This window comes from Aethalodelphis obliquidens, unplaced genomic scaffold, assembly GCF_003676395.1.
Source record: "Aethalodelphis obliquidens isolate GAN/ISIS:26980383/991018 unplaced genomic scaffold, ASM367639v1 scaffold21, whole genome shotgun sequence".
Classification (NCBI taxonomy): Eukaryota; Metazoa; Chordata; class Mammalia; order Artiodactyla; family Delphinidae; genus Aethalodelphis; species Aethalodelphis obliquidens.
In genome coordinates, this window is record NW_020837965.1 from 20,596,943 (window position 1) to 20,621,565 (window position 24,623).

A 24,623-nucleotide genomic window follows, 5' to 3' on the forward strand; every position below is an offset into this window, starting at 1 on the left:
AGCTAGGATCTGATCGCGAGCTGTTTGCTTCCAGAGCCAGGCCACAGCATACTGAACCAAGCTGCTGTGGGATGAGCTTCAGGGTGTGGACCAGAAGGTGGGAAAACGCAAGCGCCTGTAGGCAGAGGAGACACTCGGCCAAAGGAGAACGTAGGACTTCTTTTACATCCAACTCTTTGTCAACACACTTATTATAATTTAATAAATAAAGCTACTGCGAACACTGGCAACAATTATTTCAGTTCCTACAGCATTGCCGGGTACAGCATCTGACCAGAAGGACGGACTCCGAGGCTGTAGACCACATTTCCCAGAAGCCCACGGGGGCAGAGGGACCGGGATCTCGCTTTGCCAGTAAAAGACTCCATTTCCCAGCATGCAGTGGTAGCGCCGGCCCGCGGCTCCAGGCGTTTCTGGGGAGGGGGCGGGGCCATATCGGGCTCCGCCCCGCTCCGCGCGTTCCCGCTCGCCCCGCCTCTCACGCTCGCCTGAGCCAATGGGAAGGCCGCATACTGCGGGGTGTGAAGGGGCCGGAACAGCTGAAGAGTTGCGAGTCGGCGAAACCGGCGGGAAGTTCGTATTGAGCGGAAGGCAACGGGTCTGCAGCTCGGGGTAGGGCGGCCGTGCGCCGAGCGGGCGCCGTGGAGGGGGAGGCCGGGGACTGGGCCGGCGCGGGGCGGCCGGGCGGCCGTGACCTTGGGCGGCGCAGTGGGCTGCGGACGGCGCGCCGCTGGCGTCCTCTCCCGCCGGGGCTCCCTCAGGCCCCGCTGCGGCCCTGGGCTGCCTGCACCGGCCAGGCCGGTCTCCCAGGCTCAGTTCCCGGTTCTGGACGGCATGTAGGCTGGTCATACTTGCACCGCATCCTGGTTGCTCGGGCTGGGTCTGGGAGATGACCTCAGTAGGCCAGCCTAGACCGCCGGGCTCCCTACGCCGTCTTGGAGCTCACCCTTTTCAGAGGAAACTGAATGGAAGCAAATATGACATTTTGCAGATGCTGAAAAGCTCCCTTAAAATGAGGACAGGCGACTGTGGGCCACAGTGGTGGGGTTGAGGGAGGGCATCTCAGGAGAGGTGACGTTGGTCTTGAGATCCGAGTTGGGGGAAGGAGCCCGCTCCCCGGAGGATAGCGTTCCAGGCCTTTCTAACCTGGCAGAATCCGACTGAGGCCGGGTGAGAGCTTGCACTTAACCGCAGGGTTCAAGGCGGTGGAGCTCCGTGGGGAGTTATACGAGGGATTTTCGCATCCTTCTGACGGTTGTCCTTTGTTGTCTCTCCGTAGCTGCAGACTGGCTCCCTTTGCTGATGCAGCTGTATTCAAGGGCAGCAAATAGTTTTTCCTTCTGTCGAAATAATTTTTGGCTCCGGTCTTAAAACTCAGGTGATTTATTTAAATTCGCCGAACAGCACCAGCGTCGCTGGGTTGAGAGAGGAAGGGGAAGCAGCCACTGGGTTCCTACTGAGGCCACCCATTTTTCTAACTTGTTTTCTATCAAGTCACCCATTTTTTCCCCCCGTTGCTTTGTATTGACTCTTCCTTTCCCTCCCCCGTCTCGCCTTCTTGGAACAACTTGGAAATACCAGTTTTGTTCTTGGGAGGGTGGCGGTTTCAGGGAACTGTCAAAGAGTCTCATTAATTATTATTTTTTCTTTTCTTTTTTTTAAACTGCAGTTGCCCATCTGTGGAGTCTGAAATTTGCAAGAGTTTTAAAAAAATGTAGGGCAGCATTTGTTTTTAAGAGTTCAGAATAAAGGCCCCTTATTTTCCATGACATGCTGAGTGTGTTACTTCTGGGGAGAATTTAATCTACTATTTTAAAGTAGTTTCAGAGGGGGGGGCAGGGGTTCTTTATATAATCATTTTATTCAGATTATGTTTGTGCTGTTCAAAATGGCCTGTAGCAATTGGAATTAAATTTCTGGGTGGGTAAGGTGATGTTGATCAGCTACCTGTGGAAGGGAATGCAACTTAAGTTGTCACTTAACGCTAGCTTCTGCCGAAGCTGCCACAGGTGCTATTCTCTGTGCATCTCATCATTGCTGATCAGATTCTGAGTTAATATGGTAACACAACTTGAATCCAATGACAGTAAACTTGTGTTAAGCATTACTGTCCGTTTAGTACTAGTATCTAGTGCAAATATCAGGTTTAGAGTATAATGGGTTCTTAATGTTCAGCGCTGCAAAAAACGCGAGAGGATATTTGTTAAACAAATGAGAAAATGGAGGAATGTGTCAAGCACAGAACCTGGCATATAGTAAGTTAGTTAGTGCCCAGGAAATGGTTATATGGAAAGCTTATGCTAAGTTTTATTCCAGGATGCAAGTGTATATTTTAAAAATAACAGTAGTGCATTCAAAATGTTGACAGATCCTAAAATTAAATTTCTTAAATAAGCCAGCTTTTTTTTTTAAATTTGAGAACTAATGTGAAATAATAATAAATACATAAGTGAATGTCCCAGATGTCTAGGAAAGAAAAACAAGATTTTTATTTTGACAGCTATATGGTTTTTTTCCCCTTAAAACCATTCCTAAGAAGATATAATGTGCTATGAATAGAATTTTGATTTAAAAAATGAAACTTTGAAAGTATTTTTGATTTGGTAAATAAAACTTACTGGAAATGAGGCAAAGCTTAAAAATTTACCTTATATCAAATGAAGAAGAAGGATGACTCCTGAATTTATGCAAGTGTGCAAATGTTGATATCTCCATGTATCAGGCACTGAACCTAATGGAAAGTAAATGCTGCCTCTGTGTGTGAGTGAGGCTTTCATGGAAATTGGTCTTGATGGGTTTTAAGAATGATGGGTAACTGAATAGGCCTGGAGAATATTTTTCAGACTGGTAGGACGTTTTACATGTTTGCCAAGGTTATTTTTCAGAGTAAGCAGAGGTGGACTCATTTATTCACCAGATGTCATGTGGCTACTGTATGTCAGGAATTGTGCTGGGTGCAGAGTCTCTTCTTGCTATCGTGTTTTGTCGAAGCAAGTGTTCTTTTAGATTAATAGAGGTCATTCTTTTTGACTTTGGTTGTCTAGCCACCACCACACAAGGAGTCAAATGTGTATGGCACATTTGGAAAACTATACTCTTAGTGATAAAATGTAGAAAATATGGAATAAGGGTGTAGTATTAATTTAGAAAGGTGATAGAATCCTGACAAAGCATTTAGCTAGGTGGTGTAACCAAGATGTGTTTATACTCTAGGGCATGTTTGGCCCTTTTGACCCGAATTCCTGTGAATATGTTCGTACTTGCCATTATAAAGCTATAAAGAGGGCTGTGCCCTTTAATATCTTGTCCCCTTAGCTTCTGAATGATATTTAATTACCTAACATTATGAGGTGGTTGTTTGGAAATAATTTCATGCACTTGCCCAATTATTCCTGCTCCATCTCTCCCAATGTCATCTTAAATCTTTGCACTCAAACTCAAGCACATTCTGCTCTTCTTTTCTGGATGACATATGGACACTTGATGAAAGAAAAGCTCTCTAGAGAGTCTGGAGAGGTATTAAGTCTGCCCTTCCCCCCATAATTAGAATTTGATTTTTAATATTCACCAGTATATACTAATGACAAGAAACTACTTCTAGTAATATCGGTGAGTAAATTTATTAAGAATTTTAGGGACTTCCCTGGTGGTCCAGTGGTTAAGACTCCATGTTTCCAATGCAGGGGGCACAGGTTCGATCCCTGGTCAGGGAAGTTCTGCATGCTGTGCGGTGAGGCCAAAAAAAAAAAAAGGGAATTTTATTAGCCACAACATTTTTGTCAGCTTGGTTTGAATTGTATTATTTATTTAGTCTTAGTGTAGGTACATGGATTTTGATGATTCTTTGCAATAACTCCTCTCTCTCCAAGGGATAGAAGCCAGTACTCTCAGATTTGAAAATTATATAGATGCTGTCCACACTGGCCAATATTTAGGATGAATATTAAATATATATACATACTAAAATGTTTATCAATAAGCCACATATATTAAGTGGGAAGATACACTAGATGGAAGTCATGTAATTAAGTTGCAAGGTTATTAATTTGAGATTTGACAACGTTCTGTCATATTGTAAGGACACATTTGTCTTGGAGCTCAATATCCAGAATTACATAGTTGGTCGTGAAAGGGACTGATGAGAACTGGAAAGTCAGTGGGCACAAGGGCAGCACCATCCCACTCTTTTCACGGCTTTGTAGTTTCTTTCTGTGCATTTATTTTGTTTTCTCTGCAGACTGGCAGACTTATTGCTGTTTACATTTGGGATAGATATGTCTGCTTCAGATCTAGCTCCTTGTTTCAGGAATCCCAGAGAGACTCCATTAGCTATCTAATTGTCAATTATATCCAAAATTTTTTAAAAAGTCATGAAGTTAGGAATCTTATAGCTAAGATAACTACAGCCTTATTTCAAATTAGTTGCTTTCCTCAAATTGTCTTACCAAGTAACAGCTGAACAAACTGCCGTTGTTGATACTGTGTATAAATGGATTGTGATCACATTGTGTGTTAGAAAGTGCTGTTAGGCCTTTAGTCTTCATAGACTGCGTCAGGAACACAGAGAAACAAACTTGCTGTTTCTGTTGGCAATGTTGCTTTTGTTCCACTTCTTATTGCAGCTTATATAATACAGCAACAGAGCTGTCAACATACAGATTATATCTGATTATACATTCTTCATTAGCGGTAATAAAGAAGAAGTCTTTTTGTGGGAATCAGGAAAAAAGTTTTAAAAATCCATTTAAAAAATACTAAGGTCAGATTATAACATTTAAGAGACTTAATCTTACTTGTTTTACAGGCTCTTAGAAAGCATTGTAGAAATTGTGACTTTCAAATTTTCATTACCTCATATGTTGCTGCCCATGTGAAATGGTACAGCCACTCTGGGAATTCGTTTGGCAGTGTCTTAAAAAGTTAAATATACTTCAAACACATGACCCAGCAGTTGCACCCCTGGGCCTTTATCCTCGGAAAATAGAAACTTATGTTCATACAAAGACCTGTATGTGAATGTTCCTAGCGGCTTTGTTTATAATAGCCAAAACTCAGAGACAACCCAACGCGTCCTTCCGTCCTTAGGTGGGTAAATGGTCAAATAAAATGTGGTATAGCCATATAACGGAGCACTACTCATAACAAAAAGGAGCAAACTATTGACACAAGCAACAATTTGGATAGAGCTTAAGGGCATAGTACTGAGTGAAAAAAGCCAACCTCAAAAGGTTGTGTGATTAGAATTCCATTATATAGTATTCTCAAAATGATAAAATTATAGAAATGGAGAAGAGATCAGTTTTGCTAAGGTGAGGGCTTGGGGTATGGTGTGACTATAGAGGGGGAGCATGAGGCAGTTTCTTTGGGGTGATTGAACAGTTGTATGTCCTGTTTATTGTGACCGTTATAAGAATCTCTATAGGTGATGAAATGTCACAGGACCATACACGTGTGTGTATGTGCACTCACACACACACACACACACACACACACAGTGTAAAAACTAAAATTTGAGTAAGTACTTTTATTACTAACACTATCAATGTCAGTTTCCTAGTTTTGATCATTGTATTATGCTCATCCTTTGTATGGCTTTGCCACATAATATTCATCCATTGAAGGTTGTGGTTTGTCTAGTTTTTGGCTATTACAAATAAAGCTGCTATGAGCACTTATGTACTGGTTTTAGTATGAATATAAGTTTTCACTTTTCTAGGATAAATACTCCAGTGCAACTGTTGGGTTGTAGGGGTAAGTGTGTGTTTAAACTGCAAACTTTCCCAGAGGTGTACCATTTTACAGTCTTATCATCACTACAAGAGAGATCAATTTCTCCACATCTTTACCAGCATTTGGTGTTAGCAGTATTTTTTATGTTAGCCATTTTAATAGGTGTGTATTGGTATTCCATAATGGCTTTAATTTGCATTTTCCTAATGGCTAATGATGTTGAACATCTTTACATGTGCTTATTTGCCATTTGAAGGGTTTCAGAAAAAGCCTCCCCCAAATGTGCCGTTATGGCATGCAGATTACCTTAAGCCAAAGACAGTGGAGACCCAAGACTCAAGAGCTTTTTACCTCCACTTCAACTGCCAAATGAATTTAGATAGGGAGCCTGGCTCAGAGAGAGCTATTACCAGAGCTAACTTTTATCTGAAAGCCCTCTCTGTTTGGCATCTAATAACAAAACATCTGATCTTATTGTCTGAGTTACCTTCCTCCCCTTTGAAGTCCCAGGCCCCTGTCCCCTTCCTTAGCTCAGGATGGTATATTAGCCTCAACTGCCCAACTTACCCTTGGGTCCCATATTTTTATGGAGGTAATTAAATTTGTTTTTCTCCTGCTAATCTGTCATATGTCAATTTAATTAATATACCAGCCAAAAGAACCTAGAAGAGTAGTGGAAAAATTTTTTTTCACTCCCACACATTCATATCTCATTTGGTGATTTGTCTGTTGAAATCTTTTGCCCATTTTCTAATTTGTTTTCTTATTGTTGAGGTTAGAGTATCCTTTATATATTCTGAATACAAGTCCTTTGCCAGATATGTGATTTGCATATATATTCTCTCAGTCTGTGGCTTGTTTTTTCATTCTCTTACGGTGTCTCCTGCAGCACAAAAGTTTTTAATTTTGATGAAGTCCAACTTACCAATGTATGGATCGTTTTTGGTGTCATGCATGTCTCAGAACGCTTTACCAAACCCTAGGTCAAGTAGATGTTCCAAGTTTTCTTCTGTTTTACAATTTTATGTCTTACATTTTGATCAATGAATTCGTTTTGGGTTAATTTTTGCAGAGGGTTTGACGTTTAGGTCTTGGTTCTTTTTTTTTTTTTTTTTTCTTTTGTCTATGGATGTCCAACTGTGACAAACCATTTGTTGAAAAGACTACCCTTTCTCCATTGAATCATTTTTTTTAACCTTTATCAAAAATCAGCTGGCTGTACACTGTAAACTGCATACAAAATGAAGATAGGAGGAAATGAGTAAGCAAGTAAGGTTGAAAATTAATACAGATTTATGAAGGTGTATGAAGGTATGGAGACTCATGCCTTACGTCTTGAAAAAAATTTATGTATAGATTTGAGAGGAAGTGGGAACACATTTTAGAGAATAGCATGAGCAAAGTTAGGTCCTAGAGGAAATAGGTAAGAACTGGCTGTTCTGGGGAGTCATGGGAGTGAAGGGGAGGATAGTTGGTTCATGAGTCTAGAAAACTGCTGGCCAGTTTATAATCAGTTTCATTGGCCACTAGAATGTACTGTGGGTTCTTGAGCAGGAAAAATGATATGGGAGAGATGGTCTTCAAGAGAAGTTGTTTTAGGGGCACGTATAGCAGTACAGTAATAGGTTGGTAGGAAGAACAGGTTATAGCCAGGACCCTGAACTTGACTTAGTACTTTGTGTTACACACGTCTACCACAAAGCCAAAACAGTGGTGTCACTTTATAACAATGTCCTTTGTATTTCCTAGAAGAATAATAGTAGATTTCAGACTTTTGCCACTGTCCTCAGTGATGGATACTGGGAACTCTGCTGGACTTTCAAACTCCTTCATTTTAATGCTTCTTTTAGTAAATTGTACATGTTGGCTCATTGTTGATGTGGGTGACATTTCTTATCAGACCTAAAAAGGGTCCAAGGGGTGAGCAACTGAAATGATAAAAACGTAAAGAGTTGATAAATTGGTCCAGTGAGGAAAAGTTAATGGAATCACTTTTATTTATCATGGCTAAGAGGAGACTTAGGGGTTATTTAATCAGTATGTCCTGATACTTGTATATGAAGAACCACATGGAGAATGATGATGACCAGCTGTTCTTCAAAATCACCGAGGACTGAACAAGGACACACAGCTCAAACTGCAGCATTAGAGTTTTAGTCTGAGGGAAGAATTTCCAAGCAATAAGAATGTTAGATACTTCATGCCAGTGATCCAAAGGATCTTTAGAGATAGAATAGGAACCTATTCTATCTCTAAACCTATTCTATCCCCCTTATAGTTAGGGGGATGTGATACGTGACAGCCCCCGAGTCCTAATTTATTAATTTGTGACCCAAAATACTCAGTTTCTGTTTTAACATCCACTTCCCGTTCTTGATTCTTTCCCCGAAGAAATTATATTTCTTTTTCTGTTCACCTTTGGGAAACTCATTTGGTTTCTGCCTTCTTTTGTGCATTTAAAAGATTATCTTGGATGTGGATTAAACTTCTGTCATTTAAAAAATAGCCACTTAACAAATAGAACTTATTTAATGTCAAACTGCTAAATATCCATATGCATTTCTACTTTTTAATTAGAACATGGGAAGCCATATCATTCCATTTTTATAAAACATCGATGATGACTTGTTGAGCAAGGGATTTTACTGCATAAGAGATTACCGTGACGTGTATTAATGAAAGGTTGGCAATGTGAAAAGCTTTAGTGCAATCACTTATTTGCCTTCAAAGCACTTTTTCTGTTTGATTTAATTTCCTTAGTCTGACTCTTTTCCACAAGTCTGGATCTTTTTTCCACTGAAATGTTCAGATTGACCAAGACTGTTTTACTTGTGATTGCAACCCTTCAGTATTAAAGCGGAGTTTTTTGTTTTTTGTTTTTTTTTTCCCCTGCAGAAGAGCAAGCTCTTACAGTGCTATGCAAGCTGCCCATTTAAAACTATCATTGCTTGGCACCTATGCCCTAGTGACAGTTTGACCAACATGTGAGCAGGCACACTGCCATCCTGACAGATGGGCTTGCGTAGAGGCAGCCAAGAAACCATGTATCTGCATCTAGTGTATTTGTTAAGGGCAGGATTCCCAGTCGGGGATGTTCAAACGTCTGTCCATCCTGAGCTTTCACGCCTATGGATAAAGGGATGTCATCATTAATCTCAGCTTCTGACTGAGATTCCATGGGTATATAAGAGCTTCTTGGCTCTTACAAAAGTAGGCAGTTGGGGACAGTCAGTATAATTGATCTCTCCTTCATCACTGGACTACTTCAAATAATCCTTTACTCTTTCTCCCAGCCAACTAGGTTTGCAGTGAGTACAAACCTGTTCAGACATTGTCCCGATACTTCTAGAATACGTGCTGTTTCATTTGTTTTCTAGAGTACGAAAGCTTTGAAGTCATTAGTATTTATGGTTGGGACAGTGATGTACATAGTTGGAGTCAGGTAGATCTGAGTTCCAAGATTGACAGCTGTATGATATCAGGGCAACCTAATTTTACCATCACATCAAGGTGAAATAGTAGCTATTTCATAGGTGGTTTTGAGAATGACCTGTGAAATATGTACAATGAATCACTTGGTATCATGTCTGGTCCACTGTATGTGTTCAGTAAGTGTTTATCATCATCACCATATCATCATCACTGTAACATGCCTGAGGGTATTTTTCTCTGGAGAGTTATCGAAACAGAAAATCTTTATTCCACTCATTTCCCACCATTCTTGAAAGTCATGTATTGGATATCATCACATTGTCTGGTCTATAATGGAATGCCTCCGATGGCAGGGAGCTCACTACTTCTAGAACAGGGTTTTTCAACCATGTGACTGGTGACATTTAGATGGGTCGCTCTTTGTTGTAGGGGATTGTTCTCTGAATTGTTGGGTGTTTAGCATCCCTGGCCAGGGAGGCAAAATTGTCCCTGTTTTTCATAAAGTTTTGACTGTTAGTAAATTCTTTCTTAGATTGAGTGGAAGTCTACTTTCTTATTTCTCCCACCCAATTCTGTCTTTTGGAGACATGTAGGACAAGCTGAATTCCTGTTCCACGTAATGGTTTTTCAAATACTCAAAGACCGTCATCTAGTCTCCTCAGTCTTTTTGAGTTGAAACACCTCCATCTAGTTCATTAACTGTTCCTTACAAGGCATGATTTCATGTCACTTCACCACATTGGTGACTTTCCTTTGATTTAATCCCCTGTTTAAACTGTACTGCTTAAAATTGAATACAGTACTCCAGGCAGGGCTTGATTAGTAAAAAATTGAGTTGCATCTCTGGTTTTAGACACAACACTTTTCTTCTATTAGGCTAGGAAAAAATATTGCCTTTCTTCTACATACTACATTTTTATTATCAGCTATATCTTTTTGATAACCACATCATGGTTGAACCTAGAGTTGAATTAAACCCCTAGATCTGTTTAAGCCATATCTTCTTCATTCTGTTTTTCTGCATTGGTTTTGGTGCTCAAGCATGAGAACTTACGTTTATCCTGTTAAATTTTTCTTTTTTAATTTAGCTAACTGCAATCCCAATTCTTGGTCAACTCTGAAGTTTCTAGTTCAAAAGAACAAGTAGGTGATGATGATGCTGTCAACTGAAATTGAAAATACAGGAGAAAGGTGTGTGCGTTTGTGCGTGTGCACGTCTGTGAAAGGGGAATTGGGGACGGAAGGCTGAGGAATCCCAATATTAAGAGGCAGCTGGACACAAAGGAGGCAACAAAGGAGACCAAGAAGGGGTGGGCAGAAAGGTAGGATAGAAATGAGAAGAGTATCTTGGAAGCCAGAGTGACTGTGTATTGAGTACTGGGGTAGGTACTTGAATACAAAATGAATAGGACATTGTCTCTGCTTTCTGCTTCTGTTTTTATTTGCCCCATGGTTTAACTGTTCAGTTAATGGCATTACCTAGTCAATTATGCCTGAAAACTTAGAGTCATTCTTTATTTTGCCTTCATACCCTTAACTGTTAGGTTACCAAGTTCTACTGATTCAAAACAATACATAGTGGGAAGAGTGCATAAATCTTAGCTAGCGCAATGATTTTTTTTCTTTTTTTTTTAACATAGTGAACACACTATAATTACCACCAAGATCAAGACATTTGCTATTCTAGCACTCCAGAAGTCTCTGTTGTGTCCCTTTCTAGTAATTATTCCCACCCTGGTAACCACTCTTCTGACTTCTATAACTATAGCTTAGTTTTGCCTGGTTTTGAACTTATATGTACATGGAATTATATTACGTACTCCTTTTAACCAGGCTTCTTTTATTCAACATTGTATCTGAGATTCATCCATGTTGTTGCATATATAGTATGTTGTGTTTTTTTTTTAATAGCTCGGTAGTTCTGGTTATCTGTTATTGCATAATACATTAGTTTTGGTTATCGATTACTACATAACACAGCACTCCAAACTTAGTTGGGGTTAAACAACAACCATATTAATTTTTTATTTTTTATAAATTTATTTGTTTATTTTTGACTGCGTTGGCTCTTCGTTGCTGCACGGGCTTCTCATTGCGGTGGCTTCTCTTGTGGAGCACGGGCTCTAGGCGAGCAGGCTTCAGTAGTTGCGGCACGTGGGCTCAGTAGTTGTGGCTTGCGGGCTCTAGAGCACAGGCTCAGTAGTTGTGACGCATGGGCTTAGTTGCTCCACAGCATGTGGGATCTTCCCGGACCAGGGCTTGAACCTGTGTCACCTGCATTGGCAGGCGGACTCTTAACCACTGCGCCACCAGAGAAATCCTCATCTGGGATTGTTGATCAGAGCACCTAATTTGTTGTTTTTTTTTTTTTGAAAGTGGCTATTTTTCCAGCGGTATATCTAAAACAGTTTGAATGGAGTCAGAAACTTCTACTTGAAACTTGCTTTGCTTCTTTGCAACTTTTGAGTCCGTGGTGTACTCTTTGGATAGTGTTCAGATTTTGCTGCTGAAAAGGCTGTAGTGGGGTTGATGATCATATATAACAAGAGGAAGGTCAATGTTTGTTTCCAGAAGCAGAGATTCCTTTGAGAAGGAGAGGAGATTTAGGAAATATCCAGCGAGCACAGTCTCTCTGGTATTGGATAAAATCACAGCAATTTGGAGATGAGCTCCTGCATCCTCATTCTGGGCCCTTGTAATAAGAAACCAAGCTTAAATTGGACATTGCATGTGTAGGGGCTTAGGTTGGTGTTACATTTATTTTCTTCAGTGCATATTCTTCCTCTTCTGTTTTGGGACTAAGTTTTATCACCTTATCACTAGTATGGTGGTTGCTATAAAGGTGGGTGTGCCCTGGTTGCAGATTCTCCACGAGGCTTTGGCTCTTCAAACACGTTGGCTGGGTTCCCAGAGGAAGCTTCCTGAGAGTGACTTATCCTTGGAAGTCACATAACATCACTTCCACTATACTCTGTTGGTTGAAATAGACACAACCCTGCCTGGATTCAAGGGGAGGGAACTTAGACCTCACATCTTTATGGAAGGTGTGTCAGAAAATTTGTGACCATTTTTTAAAACTACCTCAAATTATAGACCACAATTGATCCATTCTGTTGTAGATGGATATTTGAATAGTTTCTACTTTGGAGCAATTGATGAATAATGCTGTTGTAAACATTCTTGTTCATATTTCTTGCTTCATATGTATATTCATTTTAGTTGAGTGTAGATCTAAGAGTAGAGTTGCTAGTCATAGGGCATATGTATCTTTAGCTTTAATAGGTAGTTACTCCCAAACAGTTGTCCAAAATGATTGTACCAATTCATACTCCTACCAGCAAACTGAGAGTTCCCATTGCTCTGCAACTTCACTTCCACTTGGTACTGTCATTTAAACATTAAAAAAATTTTTTTAACCATTCTGTGGTTGTGTTGATTTCATTGTGGTTTAATTGGCATTTCCCTGATAACTAGTGACTTGAGCACCTTTTCATATGCTATTAGCCTTTTAGGTATCCTGTGTTGTAAAGTGCCTGTTCCAAGGCTTTTACCAATTTTTAACAAACTGGGTTGTCTTTTTTCTTATTGAAATGTTGGAGTTTTGTATATTCTGGATATGAATCCTTTGTTGAAAATATGAATTGTAAAAATCCCTTTCCATCTATGACTTGCCATTTCACTCTTGTGTCTTGTTGATGAACTGAAATTCTAAATTTTAATCAATTTCAGTTTACCCATCTTTTCCTTTATGGCTAGTGTTTTCTGTGTCTTGTTTAAAAAGTTTTTGCTACTCTGTGGTCATGAAGATATTTTCCTATGTTATCTTCAAGACGTTTTATCATCTTACCTTTCACATTTAGGTCTCAGTTTTCAGGAGTTGATTTTTGTGTGTTGTGAGGTAAGGGTCAAGGTTCTCTTTTTCCCTATATGCTAATCTATATGAGTAGTAGCAGGTAGCATTGGGTCAGGTGAACACCAGTCTGGGAGTTAGGGTTCCTGTATTCTCAGCCTTAATCTACCTTTAATGCACCTTCTGAATTTGGGCATGTTATTAAACCCTTGTGGCCTCAGCTTCACCTGCAAAATGAAGGATTTGAATGAAATGTTTTCTGATTTTCATCCTGGCTGTAGTTTGCTAGATTATTCTCCCTAGTTTACAGTTTTATTTAGGCCTATCAGAATATTCTTGGAACTCGTTTCTGTTATCTGATGTGTTCTTGATATCTCCCAGCTTTATGTTATCACCAGTTATGATGAGTATGCCATCTAGATTGTCATCTAAGCTACTGAGGAAAGAGCTTTCTTGATCACGGTGGTAAGTCCTCGCCCCCGCACCTGTTCTTCTGATCTTGTTGTTATTCTCTGTCCCTTGCCAGGAGCTCATCATTCTGTTTTAGTAAGCCATGGCTCAGGACGCCAATTCCATTTTTGAATGTCATATACATATACTATTCATTTCGCTTGTCCTTTCCTTCAGTTTCCTACTTGAACTTCTGAGAATCACAGATAACAATGCAGAGTTTCAGGAATCAGCAGAAGTCATTCATGATCAAATGAGTTCTGGTCTCAGTGAATTCTCTCTCTCATGTTGCATGTGTGCTCTGGAAGGTGGCATATCCTCCGAATAGCTGCATACTATACTTGTGCTCTTCAATGGAGTAGTCAGTGAACCACACTGGTGACATAACAAAGTGTACCCTTTGCTGGCTCCTCTGTGTTCTTAGTAGCCTGCGTTGGGGTGATATCTACCCCTCTTTCAGAAGGTATAGTTTCTTTACACAGAATGTCATAACTTCAGGATAGCTATTGTTCCTTCCTTTGTCATTGGTATCACATTTTCCCTCTCATTAATCTTTTTTTAAAAAGTAAGCTTCATTGAGATACAGTTCAGTTATCATACAATTCACTCATTTAAAAGGTATTGTTCAGTGTTTGTATTTTCACAGGACTGTAACCATAATCTAATTTTAGAATATTTTCATCAACCCTAAGAGAACTCCCCTACCAAGTAGCAGTCACTCTCCATTTTCTGCCATCACCCACTGCCGCCCGGCCCCCAGAGCCCTAAGAAACCACTTATCTGCTTTTGTCTCTATAAATTTACCTATTCTCGAAATTTTACATAATTGGAGTCATACAATATGTGGTCTTTTGTGACTAGCTTCTTTCACTTAGTATGTTTTTAAGGTTCATCCATGTTGTAGCATGAATCAGTGCTTCATTTCTTTTTATTGCTGACTAAAATCCCAGTGTATGGGTATGTCACATTTTATTTATCCATTCATCCTTTGAAGGACATTTGAGTTGTTTCCACTTTTGGACTATTATGAGTAATGCTGCTATCTGTGAACATTTATGCACAAGTTTTTGTGTGGACATATGTTTTCATTTCTCTTGAGTATATACGTACCAGTGGAATTGCTGGGTCATGTGGTAACTCTGTGTTTAACTTTTCTTTAGGAACTGCCAAACTGTTTTCCAAAGTGGCTGCACCATTTTGCATTTTCAGTAGCAATGAAGATCTCTCCAAATCTTCACCAGTACTTGTGATTTTCTGTCTTTTTGTTTATACCCATGGTAGTGTGTGTGAAGTGGTATCTCTTTGCGGTTTTGATCTCTATTTCTCTTAATGACCAGTGAGGTCGAGCATATTTTTGTGTGCTTATCGGCCAGTTGTTTATCTGTTTTGAGAAGTGTCTGTTCAGATCCTTTGTCCGTTTTTAAATTGGGTTGCCTTTTTATTATTGAGTTCATTAACCTTTTAATGTTCACTTTGATTTATTTTCAACTAGAAACATGTTTTTCCTTGGTTTTCCTTCCTTTTTTTTTTTTTCCATTTTGTTCAGGGACCATTCATTCTTTCTATAATGAGCAGGAGGGTTGAGAGTGCTCTCAAGCCCTTTTGCATTCTCTTGGCAACAGCCTCCATTGGCAAAATATGTAACCGTGGAATACCTTAGACGGGAAAATGTACATCTGCTCGTTATTGGAATAGATCCTTTTGTAGTCTCATAATGGTACTATTTTTATACATTATTTTCTTAACTATTTTTTCATATATTCTGCAGTAGTTTATCACATCAAGGTTTTTCAACTGAATTTTTGTCAACGTTTTGTATTAGTAAAACAAGAACTAAAAACTTTTTTCTGAAGAGCTTTACATCAGTTATTTATTTCATTATTTTGTCCTGTTGATCACTGGAAGTCATCCTTCTTTTTATTTAATAGTTAGGCTGTGTATTTATAGTAACATTGAATATGTTTCTGTTTTGTCTTTTATACTCTTTTTATGACATTTACATTATTAGTCATTAAAGCAAATATTTTACCACTTTAAGACGTTTCATTTTGCAAATGATTCTGCAGTATGCACACTCTCAGTACTTCGAAGTTAATTAGCAAAAAAGGCATTTTTGCAAAAATTACACTTGCCATACATATTTTTTGAATCTTGGCCCTGTTAACTTACCTGTCAATGGTTGTGAGGCAAGGAAAATACCCAGCACTATTGGGGTCGAGTAAGAGGGACACGGTGGTCAGCTTGAAGGGCTTCATTGTCTAGTGCAAAAGAAAAAGGAGAAGAGCGGCCCTGGCACTCAGAAGCTGGCCTGGTGTCACCGCTAGACCATGCTGTTCTCCATTTAAACATAAACAATCTCACAGAATGCCTCAAAGTTTCTCTGAGAGCACGGAAAAATGAGACAGAGCACAAACAAGAGCAAGGTTGCTGCCACCCACAAAATACTTGGCCAGAATGAGTGACCGCAGCTTCTTTACCAATTACTGCTGTATCTTGGTTCTAGTCTCCCCTCAGATAAGATTTATTGAGATACCCAACATAGAATTACCCCATTTTCTAACCGCATCCAGAAGAAACTAGAGAAATTCCTGCTTCCCTAGCCCTCCCCCAAATTACCCAACCAAAGCCCAAATCCTATCATAGATTCTTTACAACATTCTTTTATGAGATGCCCCACTGTTCCTGTGGTGTGTGTTCTCCCAATTTATTTAACTACAGGTTTGTTCCTGGTGGTTTATTGCTGAAAGGCAGACACCACAGATAGGACACTTTGAGCAACTGCAATAACAAAAAATATAGGAGAAAAGGTTACGTGACAATTTTAAGATAATCAGCAAAATTCAAAGTGTGGGAAATTTTACAGGACAAATGACAAGGGGAAGGAAAAAAAATTAAAGAGAGAGGTGGCACTTGTCCCTTAAAGAGATTCAAAGACACATCAGCCAGTTACAGTGACTAAAAAATCAACTCTAAGACTTTTTAAAAAAAAAAAAGTTGGGGAGATTTGAACACTTATTAGGTGATATTAAGGAATTGTTAATTTTATTAGGTGTGACAATGATATATGGTGAGTGTATTTTTAAAAAGTCCCTGTTAGAAAAATTTACATATGAAATTATATGATGTTTGAAGTGAGCTTTAAACTAGTCTTGGGAGGGGCTAGTGGATTGTTTATACAGAGGAAACAAACTGGCGATGTGTGGATAATTGTTGAAACTGGGTGACGTGTACATGGGAGTTCATTATATCACATCTCTACTTTGTATGCATTTGAAAATTCCTCTAATAAGGTCTTTTTTTAGGTCATTTGTATTTCTTTTTCCATGAATTTGCCTCTCTATGTCACTTTCCCATTTTTCTGTTGTGCTTCTGTCTTTTGTTTCTTATAATTTAAAGGATTCTTGAATATGTACTGAGAAAATTAGCCTTTTGTCATAGGTCTTGTAGGTATTTTTTATTTGTCTTTTGAATTTGTTTATGGTATTTTTTAACCTGTGGAGAATTTTTGTCAAATTTATCAGTTTTCTTTAGGCCTTATGTGTTTTATTTCATGTGTTGCTTAGAAAACCCTTCTTGTTTCTGAGATTCTGCAAAGTTCTTTTGTTTTTATGCAGAATTTTTTATGTCTATAGTACTCTTCTGATTTGCTTCGATTATTTGGTCATCCTAATTTCCTTTAGAGTATTTAGAAATAGTCTTCCTTTGAGCCCTGCTGCAAGAATATATAAGGAAAGATGTTGTTCAGCAGCTATCTTGCAGAGATTTAATACTGAACACCCGGAGAATTAACCATGAGCAACGTTTGGTAGTTAATTTTGCAACCCCCCCCCGCCCCCAAAATAGGAGAACTAATGGGAAAGCTGTCATTTACAGGATTGGCAAAGTGTGCTAAATGTTATAAAAAATATTAGCAATATAGTTCAAAATTTCTAATTTTAGAAAAGTTCCTGTGATTGCTTTACATAAAGAAGTGTTCTGGGACTTCCCTGGTGGCGCAGTGGTTAAGAATCCGCCTGCCAGTGCAGGGGACACGGGTTTGAGCCCTGGTCCAGGAAGATCCCACATGCCGCGGAGCAACTAAGCCTGTGCGCCACAACTAGTGAGCCTGCGCTGTAGAGCCTGCAGGCCACAACTACTGAGGCTGCGTGCCTAGAGCCCGTGCTCCGCAACAAGAGAAGCCACTGCAATGAGAAGCCTGTGCACCGCAATGAAGAGTAGCCTCCGCTCATCGCAACTAGAGAAAGCCTGCATGGCAGCAACAAAGACCCAGCGCAGCCAAAAATAAATAAATTTAATTTAAAAAAAAAGCGTTCCTTTCAGCTCTTTTTGTAGGGCTTATGGGTCAAGGAGCTAGGCACCCACCTCCCTTTGAGGTTGGCATCTTCAAGCTTGTTCTTCTCTTAGATTTGTTGCCTTTGCCTGGGCAGAGCAGGAAGTTTTCTAAATATTACTGTAGTGTCTTCTTCATGGTTGGTTCGTGGAGACCTGTTAGGACTCCATGGATGGATCTTTTAATCACTGCATCAAAAGTCAGAAGAAGTGCACAGCAAAAACTTCATGACATCGTTCCTTTTTGGGGGCAAGTGGTGGCAGTGAGGTATCTCGGGATTGTGTTTGAAATTGTACCATACTACATGTTCTCAGTTAAAAAGTAATTCTGCAGTTAGTCTTCCTCTTTTAGAACTTTTGGAAATCATTTAAAGGAAATAAAAGTTGAAGAAGTACATTTGATACTGTATTTTAAACATTTTATTCACTATACCAAAACTTTTTATAATCTAATGTTAATCATTTTTTTATTACAAGTTTAAAAAATCTGACTAGGAAGAAATTTTTCTCCTGTGAAGATATCTACTTTATTTTTCCAAGTTAGAAGTTCGAGTCTTCACCTAGTTCTTTCCAGCTTAAGTGTGAAAACATGACTAGTGTGACAATTGCTTCTAAAGATTGTATCACAGTTTGAGTTTAGCTTAATGTTTTTCAGAAATAAATCTATGAATTGATGGGATCATTATCTCTGGAGGTTCACTTCTAAATTCTCATTGTGTTACATTTGACTCTTATTTTGTTAGTGTTACTAAGGGTACCATACAGCTGTGAATGTTTTTCATACTTTTATTGATATGCCTGGTTCTCTGAGTGAAACCAGGGGACTGATTGGGTGTCCCTAACAGAACTGAGTTAACCTTCCTGTGTCTCAGTTGTTTGTGTTAAATGGTATTGGTAGTAACTCTACTTTTATTCCTGTGGTCATCCTTATAGTTCTGTCTCAACTGTAGGATTTGTGGGGACAAAAGTAAATATATGAAGAAGACCCTGTGTATTGTTGTGAAGGGGCTATAAAAACTCAAGATTCTGTATTTTATTTTGCATATGATTTCTTAGCACTAAACCAATGCATTAATCCACTTCTGATTAACTGGCTCATTTGTAAGAGGACTGTCCTTAGATGTATTGCTTTCAAATTGGTCACAATGTAATTTAGCAAAAGAGGTGATGAAGTTCTTTATTGACTGATTATCTCCTATTTGATTTTATTCTTTGACTTACTGTAGATTGGCAGGAAGCCATTTACACCAAAATATGTAATTCTTTTTTTAAAATTTATTTAATTTATTTAATTTTGGCTGCGTTGGGTCTTCGTTGCTGCATGCAGGCTTTTCTCTAGTTGTGACGAGCGGGGGCTACTGTTCGTTGCGGTGTGTGGGCTTCTCATTGCAGTGGCTTCTCTTGTTGCAGAGCACGAGCTCTAGGCACGCGGGCTTCAGTAGTTGTGGCACGTGGGCTCAGTAGTTGTGGCTCGCGGGCTCTAGAGCACAGGCTCAGTGGTTGTGGCGCACGGACTTAGTTGCTCCGTGGCAAGTGGGATCTTCCCGGACCAGGGCTCGAACCCATGTCCCCTGCATTGGCAGGTGGATTCTTAACCACTCTGCCACCAGGGAAGCCCTGTAATTACTTCTTAATTTCAAATAAGTTTGAAATATGGATAAATGTTTTTGGCCTGGGATATGATGGGATGGGAAAAGGGTGTTTTTTGGGGAGGCTCCTTCTGAATCGTTCATTCACTATTTTATATTTTTTACCCAACTTCTAAAATCCTCTAATACAATAGAGTTGTATGTAATAGAGCCCTTACATTGAAAATGAATGACTTAATGAAGAAAGGAAGATGTACCAGAATACAGTTGGCCTCTATATCTGTGGGTTCTGCATCCACAGGTTCAATCAACTGTGAATTCAGCTGACTGCAGATCAGAAATACTTGAGGGCTTCCCTGGTGGCGCAGTGGTTGAGAGTCCGCCTGCCGATGCAGGGGACACGGGTTCGTGCCCCGGTCCGGGAAGATCCCACGTGCCGCGGAGCGACTGGGCCCGTGAGCCATGGCCACTGAGCCTGCGCGTCTGGAGCCTGTGCTCCGCAACGGGAGAGGCCACAACAGTGAGAGGCCCGCGTACGGCAAAAAAAAAAAAAAATACTTGAGAAAAAATTTCCAGAAAATTCCCCAAAGCAAAACTTGTATTTGCGACATGGACAATTATTTACATAGCATTTACATTGTGTTAGGTATTATAAGTAATCTAGGTAGTATTTAAAGTATATGGAAGGATGTGCGTAGAATATATGCAAATACTGTGCCATTTTATATAAGGGACTTGAGTGGATTTTGGTGTCCAAGGGGATCTAGGAACCAGTCCCCTGAGGATACTGAGGGGTGACTATATCTAGACCAGTGGTCCAGTCTGTGCATCACAACCGCCTGTGCAGGATTAAAACAGAAGATGCTGGGGCTCTTGTGGAGTAGGGCCTTTACTGTTTCAGAGTTCCACTGGTAACCAGGTTGTATAGCCAGGATTGAGAATTACTGCCTCAGACAATGGATAGTTATGTAATCGAGTTTATACTTTTGCTCTGAACTTCCAGGCACCCACTGAAAAAGGGGAAACAGGAGTTTCATAGCTCTTAATATCTTAAAAACTTGCATCACTGGAAGAGGCACTTTTTTCCCACCCTGAAACTAACAGAGTTGATGTGTACAACTGCTCACTGTCTTTAATAAATAGTTTTATCAAAGGATTCAGAAACATTCTTTACCTGGAGGGCTTTTTATTGATCCTTGTTTGAAGCTGATGGTGTAATATTAAATCATAACTGTGTGATGGTGTTTTTGCATGAAGCTAAGTGCAGCTTCTTGAAGCCAAAGGTTGCATTTTATTTGGTTTTATATTTCCAGTCCCTAGCACAGTTTCCAGCACATATTCTGGAGGTGTTTTATAAATGCCTTTGGAATAAATGAGTTCAAATGTTTAATTTCCTGGTGAACTAAATTGCCATAAAGGTAGAACTTAGAAAATCTAGAATATGAGATGATTAGCATGTTTCCTAGACCATCTGTCACTAATATTGATTGTTTCTACTTGGTACTGTAGACTTGTTTTTCTGGGGGTGGGTAGCTTGTGTAAAGTTAAAAAACGTTTAAAAAACCTCTTACGTTCTTCTGTACCCCTCTCTTTAGCGGCTTAAAATCAGGTCAGTTTGTAAAAAGTTGACATCCTTACTATTCAGTAAGGATGAATGCAGTCAGCGGTTATTCCAGTAGCAACGCCATTGTAATAACTGGTAGGTGTTCTGCCTTGCCCCCTTCCAGTCTGTTTGACGCATCAACCAGAGTGATCCTTTGAAAACCTAAGTCAGAGCATGCCACTTCTCTGCTCCAGACCTTCCCGTGATTTCCCATCTGGCTTAGATTCAAAGTCAGTGTCCTTACAGGGGCCTCCATGTTGGACGTGATGGCCACACCTTGCCCTTTTATGTCTCTGACACCAGCTAGTGTTCTCCCTGAGCTCATTCTCTGCCAGATGCACCAGCCACCTTGCTGCTGCTAGGACAGGCTGGGCATGTCCTGGCCTTAGGCCTTTGCACTTGCTGCTCCCTCAGTGTGGGGTGCTCTTCCTCTAGATCACTGCATGACTGACTTCACTCACTTTATTTACAGGTCTTTGCTTAAATGTCACTTTCTTGTGACGCTTTACCAGATCATCTTTTCGGTTTCATCTCTGCCCCCCCCGCCCCCGACCATGTCCCTGCTTTATTTTTTTCCTTTAGCACTTATTACCATTGGATGTAGCTCATGTTTTAATTTTGAAAAAAATTATCTGTCTCTCCTAAACAAAATATTAGCTCAACGAGGGCAGAGATTTTTGTCTGATTTGTTCACTGCTTTATTCCCATCTTCTAGACAGTTCCTGGCACAGAGTATGTGCTCAATAAATATTTGTTGAGTAAATGAGTTAATGAAGCAGACACTATGACTTGTAATAATATAGAATTCTGTGGGTTTGAGTATTACTACTATTTATTATTTTTTTTTGCGGTACATGGGCCTCTCAATGTTGTGGCCTCTCCCGTTGCGGAGCACAGGCTCCGGACGCGCAGGCCCAGCGTCCATGGCTCACGGGCCCAGCCGCTCCGCGGCATGTGGGATCTTCCCGGCCCAGGGCACGAACCCGTGTCCCCAGCATCAGCAGGCGGACTCTCAACCACTGCACCACCAGGGAAGCCCTTGAGTGTTATTTTTATTTTAAATTTTAAAGGAGGCATAGAATGGTAAAAGTTTTATATTTCTTGTCAAAAAGTTGCAACCATCTACTCAAGTAGCACTACCAAATAACTTAGTTTAAGTTAAAGGGAGAATAGGGCCTAGTCCTATCCCGTACTTTTGAGAAATGGAAGTTGATCCATTATAAAACCATTCCTACCTTGAGGTGACTTTAGTGACAATGGCACTTAAGATTTTGGTAGTCATGATATCAAGTTTAGCCTACAGATGAAATGGATTTTGAGGATGGAATAATACACGTTAGCCAGAAATATAAAAAAAAAGTAAAAATTTTGGTGAGAAATTGGTCAGTGGGAGAATTCTTCTTGAGTGTTCAGAGTATGATTTTCATTTTGATTCATTTTGACTTTATTTTGACTCATTTGAAGGACTGTGAATTAAAATGCAAGTATAAACCCGTTCCAAATATTATGTTTACCCTTTTGCTAAAGTCAGAGTCCTTACGGTGGCTCCCGGGGCTCCATTCGATCTGTTGCTCCCGTGTTCCCTCTCTGACTTCTCCTCCTTCTTTCCCCTTGCTCAGTCCACATCAGTCACACTGGCATCCTTACTCTTCTCTGGTTGCGGGACAGGCTCCTAACTTAGGGTCTTTGCACCACTCATCCCTCTGCCTAGGATATCTGCCCCAGATACTCACGTGGCCTCCTTCCCATCTTTGCTCGGATCTCACCTCCTCAGTGGGGCTGACCATGACCCCTCCGTTAATACTGCACGCTGCCCCCGGTCACCTTGCACTCCCCGTCCTCTATCCCCTCCCCCCAACCTGCTCTACTTTATTCTTTTTTGAAATATAGCATATGCATTCTCTAAAATATTACCCATTCTCTAAAACTTACCCGTTATGTTAGCTTTTATTATCTGTCTTTTCTAGAATATAAGTGTCAAATGGTAGGACCTTTGTTTTGTTCCTTGAAGTATAACAGGTGCCTAGAACAAGTGCTTGGCCTGTGGCAGATTATCAATAAATGTTTGTTGAGTGAATGTATGAACAAATCATTACTCTTCTTCATAAGTTCACATAATTCACAGTTAACCTTTATTTACTGCTGTGAAAACAAGTAGATTTATGTAATTAGCATGTATAAGAACAGTCTTTGAAATAATACCACTTATATTTGTACCTCCATGTTATGAGTCAGAATTTCCTTCCTTTTTAAAGGCTGCATAATACTGTGTTGTACATCTGTACCACATTTTGTTTATCCATTTGCCTGTGGGCGGACACCTAGGTTGCTTCCACATTTTGGTGGTTGTGAATAGTGCTGCTCTGAACATGGGTGTGCAGATATCTCTTCGACACTATCAACTCTTTTCAGATCTGTTAGCTTAAAGAATATTCATATCAATCAATTATATTTTTTGTATATGCCTCCATCTTAATTTTAAAGCTATTAATTGTATTTCCAGAGGTCTTAATTTTATTTAATGGCATGTTTTTATTTTATGTAATTTATTCTTATAGGATCTGTATTTTGATGTATTTGGTGTAAGACCATGTACAGTGGTCTGCTTTTTTAGCATGATACAATCCTGGAAAACTATACATCAAAAAGTGGAACAAAATCCTTGAAAGAATGAGGTGTTACTCACTGTTGTGTCTCCCAAAATACCTAGACTGTGAGTGGCCGGAAACAGTAGAGTGAAAACCAGTAGAGTGTTGTGTTGTGAAAGCAAAAGGAAAGAACGTTTCAAGAAAGAAAGAATTAACAACAGTGTTGAGCACTGCTGGGTAATGAGCGGAACAAATGAGATGATTCCTCAAGTCATCGGGTTCAGTGCCCTGAGCAAGAGTAGTTTGAGTGGGCTTGTGAAGGGAGAGTCCGGATGGAGTGAGTTGTGGGGAGGGTGAGGAGAAAGGACGTGTTCATAAGTACAGGTTTTGTGCTGAAAGGGAGGAGAGAGTTAGGATGATAGTGCAGGGGGGTTAAAAAACATTTTTTTCCCCCAATGGGCAAGCCATGAGCATATTTAAAAGCTGATGGGAAGGATCTAGTTGAGGGAGATGTTGAACATTTGACAGAGGTGTTAATTAATAGTTTATGTCAGGACGTCGGAGGGGATGGGATGCAGGTGAAGAAGGAGCTGATGTTTGATGGAGGAGGAGGGCTTCCATAAATTGTGATCACAGAAGGAGGATAGGATGGATGTAAAGTTAGGCCTGAAGTGGGTGCAGGTGGTTTGTAGGTTTGAGTCTTGGCAAGATAAAAGGAATTTCCACTTGAAGTTTGTGGCTTTTTTCTCTAAAGCAGCAGATGAGGTCATCTGTTGAGAGTTATGAGGGGGAATTACAGTTTTGAGGAGAATAAATAGGGTTCAACATGGATTTCAATTGCTGGGCTTTTAAAAGGAATGGCATTATATATTAAGGATAAAGTTAGATGTCAGGTACTTGAGGAAAAGAAACTTAACCTTTCTGCTGTATAATTTTACGCTTTTATTGAAATCCTACCAAGTGCAGTGTATTGTAAGACAGCTCTCTTACCTAGTGAGTTCATAAACTTAAGGGAACATTTATCAAATGCAATAAGAGGTAAGAACAGTGCT

General features: G+C 39.9%; 1 protein-coding gene across 9 annotated transcripts in view; it reads left to right on the top strand.

The window, feature by feature from the left end:
- The first annotated feature begins 511 nt into the window (after window positions 1-511).
- VRK1 (VRK serine/threonine kinase 1) overlaps window positions 512-24,623 on the top strand; it is a 78,026-nt gene continuing 53,914 nt past the window's right edge. For 3 of the 9 annotated variants that reach the window (XM_027120520.1, XM_027120521.1, XM_027120522.1), the window contains exon 1: window positions 6,621-6,713. In XM_027120520.1, the coding sequence (XP_026976321.1) occupies window positions 6,662-6,713 (52 nt within the window). In that variant the 5' untranslated portion in view covers window positions 6,621-6,661. Of the gene's footprint in view, window positions 613-6,613; window positions 6,714-24,623 lie in introns of those variants that run through there. The other 6 variants (XM_027120524.1, XM_027120526.1, XM_027120518.1 and 3 more) reach the window with 4 other exon arrangements.